At 60.8% G+C, this 6,914-nt stretch overlaps 1 protein-coding gene and 2 long non-coding RNA genes across 4 annotated transcripts; all 3 read right to left on the bottom strand.

Annotated features, from left to right (window-relative positions):
* Positions 1–992: 992 nt before the first annotated feature.
* Positions 993–2,167, bottom strand: LOC144371867 (uncharacterized). The gene is made up of 2 exons (XR_013431967.1): positions 1,542–2,167; positions 993–1,440 (listed from the first exon to the last, which is right to left on the bottom strand). It is a non-coding gene; the product is annotated as an uncharacterized LOC144371867 (long non-coding RNA).
* A 305-nt stretch (positions 2,168–2,472) lies between these two features.
* Positions 2,473–4,312, bottom strand: LOC144371866 (uncharacterized). The gene is made up of 4 exons (XR_013431966.1): positions 3,881–4,312; positions 3,675–3,788; positions 2,637–2,754; positions 2,473–2,526 (listed from the first exon to the last, which is right to left on the bottom strand). It is a non-coding gene; the product is annotated as an uncharacterized LOC144371866 (long non-coding RNA).
* A 123-nt stretch (positions 4,313–4,435) lies between these two features.
* LOC144371865 (uncharacterized) lies at positions 4,436–6,163 on the bottom strand. 2 transcript variants are annotated; one of them, XM_078035188.1, is made up of 2 exons: positions 5,862–6,163; positions 4,436–5,677 (listed from the first exon to the last, which is right to left on the bottom strand). In XM_078035188.1, exon 2 carries the CDS (start codon positions 5,598–5,600, stop codon positions 4,524–4,526), a length of 1,077 nt encoding a protein of 358 aa, XP_077891314.1. In that variant the 5' UTR covers positions 5,601–5,677; positions 5,862–6,163; the 3' UTR covers positions 4,436–4,523. The 2 variants fall into 2 exon arrangements, with proteins under 2 accessions (XP_077891314.1, XP_077891313.1); XM_078035187.1 differs by having other exon boundaries at positions 5,866–6,163.
* Positions 6,164–6,914: the final 751 nt, after the last annotated feature.

Below are 6,914 nucleotides of genomic sequence, written 5' to 3'. Positions count from 1 at the left end.
GCAGGGCCTGCGGTCTGAGGGCGCTCCGCGGCTGCCGGCAGTGCAAGGCGGGGTCCCACTTCACACTCTCCTCCGGGGATCACTGTCTTTCCAGCTTTGCTGATTGGTCACCCTGTCCTCCCCTCGGTCCCCAGCACTGGGTCAGCTGTGACTGCGATGAGCTTCAGCCCTCAGTGTTCAGGTGTTGGCAGGTGAACCCCTGGTCACAGCCTCCCCAGCATGGTGCGCTCCCAGTGCTGGGGACCCTCAGTCCCTCGGGGCCCCACCCCGTGGCCGTACAGGGTTCAGAGGCCCCCACGGGGCAACCCTGGCCTCCTCCTGAGCAGCAGGGCACGGAGGCCGCCGCGGGGGCTGTAACTCCCACCCCACAGGGATGCGTCCTGCCCGAACTGGGTCAGAAGAGGAGGCGTCCCTGGCCCAAGGCCACTTCTCCTGAGTGTCAGGATCCAGATCCGACCCCACTGGCTGGGCCCTGCCGCGCCTCTGGCCACCCTCAGAGGTGCTCCAGGTGTCCCCGGGAGGGGCATGCGCATCCCTAACCAGTCCCCGAGACCTGCGCCTCAGCTCTGGGCGCCCACCGGGAAGCATGAGAACCGGGCGGATGTCCCCTCCACAGTCACCGCGAAGCCTTGGCACCAGCTCCACATCCTGCCCAGGACCTGCCCCCGAGGAGGACACAGGCCAGAGCCGTGGAGGCAAGAGGCTGTGCCTCCTGCCCGGGGCCTCTCAAGGGCAGAGTCTGGACAGCAGTGGCCGACTCTGGCTCCCAGGATGGTGATATTCCTGCTTCACCGGGTGCCGGGGGGTTGGTGGCCCCATACAGTGGCTAGTTTGATGGGATCAGCTTGTGCTAACACCATCGCCGTCACCGTCACAAGTGCTCGCCCACCTTTTGAAGCTGGCCCGGGGCCCGAGGCCTGCCCGCTTCGCCCCAGCCCGTGCCCAGCCTGGGAGTCTCCGCTTGTTCCTTGTTCTTCTGTTTTTTATCCATGTTCTCAAATGACAGTTTTTATTGAAAATAACATTTCCAAATTGGAAAGAGGCCGTGCGGGGCTCTGGGCTCCTCTATGCTGCTTCCTTCAACCTTCTGCCATGTGTCATCCGGGTGGAAGGACGTGGAGAACACTTGGCCTCCCTCGTGCACGTAGCTGGGAGCGGCTGAGTGGCGTGGTGGCTTTGGGACGATGGCCGTGCCCCGCCTGGCTCTGCATCACAGGACCGCGTGGCCCTCCTCCAGGTCGGCCACAGTGGAGCGGTGCTGCTGGAATCTGGGCTCGTCTCCCGAGGCATGGGGGTCTCCACACCTGCGTGATTCCCTGCAGCCTCATGGAGTCTGACCCACTCTCTGAGATTCCCCGTTAGACACGCCATTCAACACATGGAGCAGACTTTCCATCCACAGTTAGGTGTGGCCGGCACCAAAGCCAACCATGGAAATCACTGCCAAGAGAAGCTGTACCTACTACCCCCTGCTGTCCCCCAGCCACCTCCCCCATCCCTGCCAACCCCCTGGGATCAGGTGGCCTCGACCATGTCATCACCTGCAGCTTCTGTCTGGTTTCGGTCGCTCAGTGAGTCTTCAAGTCCATCCACGCCGCAGCCTGGGTCGGATAACACTCCACCACAGGCAGGGACCACGTGCGGCCCACCCGGCCACCCACCTGTGGACACTCTGGTGGTGTCCACCTCCTGGCTCTGGTCAACAGGAGTGCAAGTCTCCTGTGGCTCTCACTCAGCTTCAGACCCCTGTGGCTGGAATCTCTGTGGTGCTGAGGCTTCGCTGCAGGAGAGTGTGGTGGACGGGTCAGGGCTCTGGACTGCACTCACGCTCCCTGACTTCCGTCTGTGAAGCCCTGGGCTGTGGACTGCACCTGGAGACAGGGTCCCTGAGGAGATGACCCAGGCTGAAGGAAGGGCAGGGCCCTCATGGGCAGGGCATGGCCTCGTCACCAGAGGAGGACACACTGGGGTCCCCTGCAGAGGCCAGACCACCGAGGACCCCTGAGAAGAGACCATTTGGATGCCAAGGTCAGGGCTGCGGAGGAGCCCACCTGCCAGGCCTGCTCCTGGGCCCCCAGGTCTGGGAGAAGATAAGCAGCCGCTGGCCGAGCCGCCCCAGGGATTGAGTTACAGTGGCCTCAGAGAGCCAAGGTGGCCCGTGTCCGTCTGTTCTGCATTTCCACGTGCCATGCCCGAGGCCCGGTGTTGTGGGGAAGAGAGGTTTATGCTACTCCAGGTTCAGAGGCCAAACGTCCAAACAGCAGGGGGCCAGCTCCGGCAAGGGCCACCTTGACCCCATCCACCTGCAGTGGACAGTGTCATGGATGGAACTTGAGTGTGGGGACAGCACAGGGTGAGACAGGAAGCCAAAGAACGGGGGGCCCGCCAGAGCTCCTGACCCCTCCAAGCCAGCCTCCCCGGTGACCTCTCACCAGACTCTGCTTCTTGGGTTTCAGGGGCCACAGAGCCACCCTAGGACCAAGCTCCCAACACGGACCACCTCCAAAACACAGGGTCACTGCAGACCTACGGGCCATGGAGGGATGTTCTGAGAAGTCAAGGGAGGCAGCAGCCCCAGGCAGCATGTCCAGGGTGACCGGAGCTTCCCCCGGGGTCCGTCCCAGACGGGCCATCACCTGAGGCACTGTGTGGCTGAAGCTGCGTGACCCTGGCCTGCTCCAGCAGCGGTCAGACCTGGCGTCCAGGCACAGGATGCCAAGCACTGTCCCATCTGGGTGTGTCCCTGGGTGCTGCCTGTCAGCCATGGTGACAGGAGAGGGCCACAGTTCCTTGACGGGGGCCTTCCCCACCAAGGCCGGTCCCTCTCAGACTCGCCCAGCTGTGGACTGAGCACGTGCCGAGGCCTTTCCTGACAGCATGGCTGCCAGCTCCTTAGGAGACCTGGACCGTGCGTGAGGCATCAGAGTCACCTGGAGAGGATCTCAAGTCTGCAGAGACTTGGCGGGTTCTAGGCGGGGACTCGGGCTTCCCGGGGTCAGGCGACCCAGGGTGTCCTGGACCCTTCCCGGGGGCGACGAGGGGCAGCAGTGATTTCCTCCCGCTTCCCGGAGGGAATCGTGGCCCGTGAGGTGACCCTCTGAGATGGCAGCTGGTAAGCAGTGGGACAGGACGGGAGACTCGCTTCGTTCCCCACCCCCAACACGCAAGTGGCACCAACTCTCCCCGATGCTGTGAGCTGCTTTTGCTGGGGACAAACCCCTGTGCTGACCTCTCCTGTCCTTCAGCTGGGCTGCCCTGGGGGAGGGGAGGGGAGGCAGAGGGGAGTGTCGCAATCGCTCTCCTTGCTTCATGTCCCCTGAATAAGGGGACCCACCACTCCTTCGGGAGCTGTGGCCTGAGTGAGTTTCTACAATCTTCTCAGACCTGGGGGCTCCCTGTCCTCTCCAGGGCCTCTTCAGGTGCCCCCAGGCCAGATGCCACAGTCCCGTGGGACTCAGCATTGACCTCCTCCTTCAGTGAAGTTTCCCTGAAGATGAGGGTGGGGGCGTGGGGGGGACCTGGAATTCCTGCCCGATGCAGAAACCGCCAGGAGTGGGTGTGGAGCTCGGAGAGGCAGGCGGGGGACCACAGGGACCTCGGGGACAGCACAGCACCGAGGGGCATCTCCCCGTTCAGACTTTTGATCCCAACCCACGACGTCACAGGGCCCTGACCTTCCTGTCCTGCAGCTCAGGCTCTCGACACACCACTTCCCTCGCAGACCTGCCACCTCATGGTGATGGTCTCCTTGCTCCATCTCCTGCCTCCCCTCTGCATCCCAGGTAGGGCTTGGGAAGGTAAAGAAGGTAAAAGTGTGAGCCAGAGGTTCAGCCCCTCCTTCAGAGTTTGCCAGATGTCCCTCCAAGTCACTTCAGCTTACCACCGTTGGCCATAGCTGCTCTTGAAAAGCAGAGCCTTCCGTGGGTCCCATTTACCACGCGGTGTCCCCACCAGTCTTGTTGGCAAGGAGGAGGTGTCGCACTGCGGTGGCAGTGTGTGCCAGGAGGGGTGAATGAGCCCACGTCCAAGGTGAACCTGGGCCAGCTTAACCGAGCACTGGGGAGCCCCCACCCAGCAGCTGGCAGAGTGGCTGGCCCTGCCCTGGGCACACACTGCCATCAGGGTCCCGCTCTGTGACAGACTCAGGGAGCAGGGTGTGAGTGGGGTGGGAGGTGCTTGTCCCTGGGGTGTCCTCCACAGTGCACCTAAAGAGGCCATGACCCCAGCCAGGCCACAGCTGACCCCACCACAGTCTCTTTCCCGCCAAGAGACCTGGACAGCCCTCTTGCACATCAGCAGGCGGTCCCTCAGCCACACCAATCGTTGGCAGACAGCCAGGCCCCGCCTAGCTCCACTCACCCCAACACACGGTTCCACTCTGACCCCTGGGATGGCTCTCAGTCCAGGAAAAGCGACAAGGCATCGTTAGAGAAAGTGGCTTTTCCACTCCATTACTCTCTAGATTGGCAGCAAACAGCCCGGATGCCACCAGTGCCCCTGCTTGGGAAGATGGGGTTTGAGAATTACCGGCCCAGAAGGGGCTGTGGAGGGGCAGCTGCTTGCTGGTGCGTGGACAACAGTCCTCTCCACATGGTCTGGGCTCCAGTGGAAGGTGAGAAAATGATGATGGTGATGATAATGATGATGTGGGTAAGGATGATGGGGTGGTGACGGAGGTGAGGATGGTGGTGATGGTGGTGGTGATGGAGGTGAGGATGGTGGTGATGTGGTGGTGACGGAGGTGAGGATGTGGTGATGGTGGTGGTGATGGAAGTGAGGATGTGGTGGTAGTGATGGAGGTGAGGATGTGGTGGTAGTGATGGAGGTGATAGAGGTGAGGATGGTGGTGTTGGTGGAGGTGAGAGTAATGGGGGTGATAGTGGTGGTGATAGTGATGGATAGTGGTAGTGATGAAAGTGGTGATGGAGGTGAGGATGGTGATGGTAACGGAGATGAGCGTGGTGAGGATAATTGATAGTGCTGGTGATGGAGGTGAAAGTGATAATGGAGGTGGGGGTGATGGTGGTGGTGATGGAGGTAAGGGTAGTGGTGATGGTGATAATGGAGCTGATGGAGGTGAGGATGTGGTGGTAGTGATGGACATGATAGAGGTGAGGATGGTAGTGTTGATGGAAGTGAGGGTAATGGGGATGTTGGTGTTGGTGATGGACACTGGTAGTGATGGAGGTGAGGACGATAATGGTGATGGGCATGAGGGTAATTGAGGTGATGGTGGTGGTGATGATGGTGATGATATTAATGATGGATGGTGGTAGTGATGGAGGTGGTGATGAAGGTGAGAATAGTGATGGTGATGGAGATTGGGGGGTGAGGATAATTGATAGTGGTGGTGATGGAGGTGAGAGTATTAATGGAGGTGAGGATGATGGTGTTGGTGATGGTGGTGATGGAGGTGATGGTGGTGGTGATGATGGAGGAGACAGGACAATGGTGGTGGAGATGAGGATGGTGATGGTCTTTTCCTGACTGGTCTCAGCTTCCTCCCTAGATAGAAGCAAAGTGCTGGCCATCTCAGAGCTAGAGGTGGACCACTCACCCCATGCCCACTGCCCTGACCATCTGTCTCTGCTCTCCTGCATGGCAGGCAGGCACCTGGGCAGAGGTGAGCTCTGCTCTGGAATCCCCCAGCTTTGGGTTCTCAGGGTCTCTGTCGGGGCTGCAGGCAGAAGAAGGTCTCAGCTCAGCCCCTGAGGAGAACCTCCCTCCCACAGATCCCATGCTGAGCGGCTCCGGGAGAAGACAGAGATTCTGCTGCGAGTTGCTGGCGTTGGGGAGCATGAAGCCAGCACGGCTGTCCCCAGAGCTGCCTGTCCCACCTGGGGCAAGGTTTCCTTCCTCACCCACCAGCACTGGTTGGCCAAGTGACTTGCTTTGGCCACCGAGATGTGCAGCAGTGGCACACCCCTCCCAGCAGGGCCATCTCCTGACGCCTGTCCTTGGCTGTGTGAGTGACCCAGTGTTCAGCGAGGAAGCTCCTCCAGGTCTGGCTCAGACGAAGACACCAAGGGCAAGGCCGACGGGCTGTCGATGGCTGTTGCCATGCCCACGCCACGGGCCTGGCTGAGCGACACCGACCGGCTCTGGGCGTGTTTGTTGATACAACATAATCCGGTCCTTGCTGACCTGTGTGGTTCATGAGCTGATCCAGGAGAGATGGATAGTGTAGACTCTGGGCACACTCTGCCTTTTCTGCCTGCAGCCGAGGGTCTCCGGACCCTGTGGGCCTCACTCACCCTCTGCTGAGAGCCAGCCATGGCCCCTTGGCCTCCTCTCCGCCCTCCTCTGACAGGTCATGCCTGTTCCCAGGGGTCCTCCTAGGGGTCTTTCCTCCAGGCCCTCATCTGGGTCAGTGCCAGAGTGCCTATGCCCCCCTCCACTTCCAGTGGACGTCACAGTGGAGTGAAGGCCATGGATGCTCACCGCCACTTATAGCCTAATAATCTGCCCAGAGCCCAACCGAGAACGGTGTGCAGTCCACCTCCCTGCTGTCCCCAGCTCCAGGGGGCCCTTCCCCCCTCGGCCTTCCTGCCTGGTAACATATCCTAGTCCCTCTTGGAGCCTTCTACCACTGCTGTTGTCCCCTGCTGCTGTCCACGGCCAAGACCCTGCCCCCCTGCTGTAGCACAGGAAAGTTGAAGTCCTGGAAGACTGTGAAGTGGACAGACCCGTAACTCCAGCAGGAGCCCTAGATCTGGGTCCTTGTCACAGGTATGAGAAAGTCCCTGTGGCCCCTCCTTGGGATTCCTCAGCCTCCAACTAGGCTTCCCTGTCTTCCTCTGCCTGGCCTCTGCTGGGACGTACCCTCTCCCTCCAGCTTCCTGCCCAGCACCTCTCCAGCAGGCCACCTGGGGCCAGAGAACCACTTTCAAATTGTGCCCCCAACTTCACCAGGC

The sequence above is a fragment of the Ictidomys tridecemlineatus genome, chromosome Y, assembly GCF_052094955.1.
Source record: "Ictidomys tridecemlineatus isolate mIctTri1 chromosome Y, mIctTri1.hap1, whole genome shotgun sequence".
NCBI lineage: Eukaryota > Metazoa > Chordata > Mammalia > Rodentia > Sciuridae > Ictidomys > Ictidomys tridecemlineatus.
The sequence above is the reverse complement of the archived record's forward strand: the minus strand, read 5'-3'. Positions and strand labels throughout refer to the sequence as shown.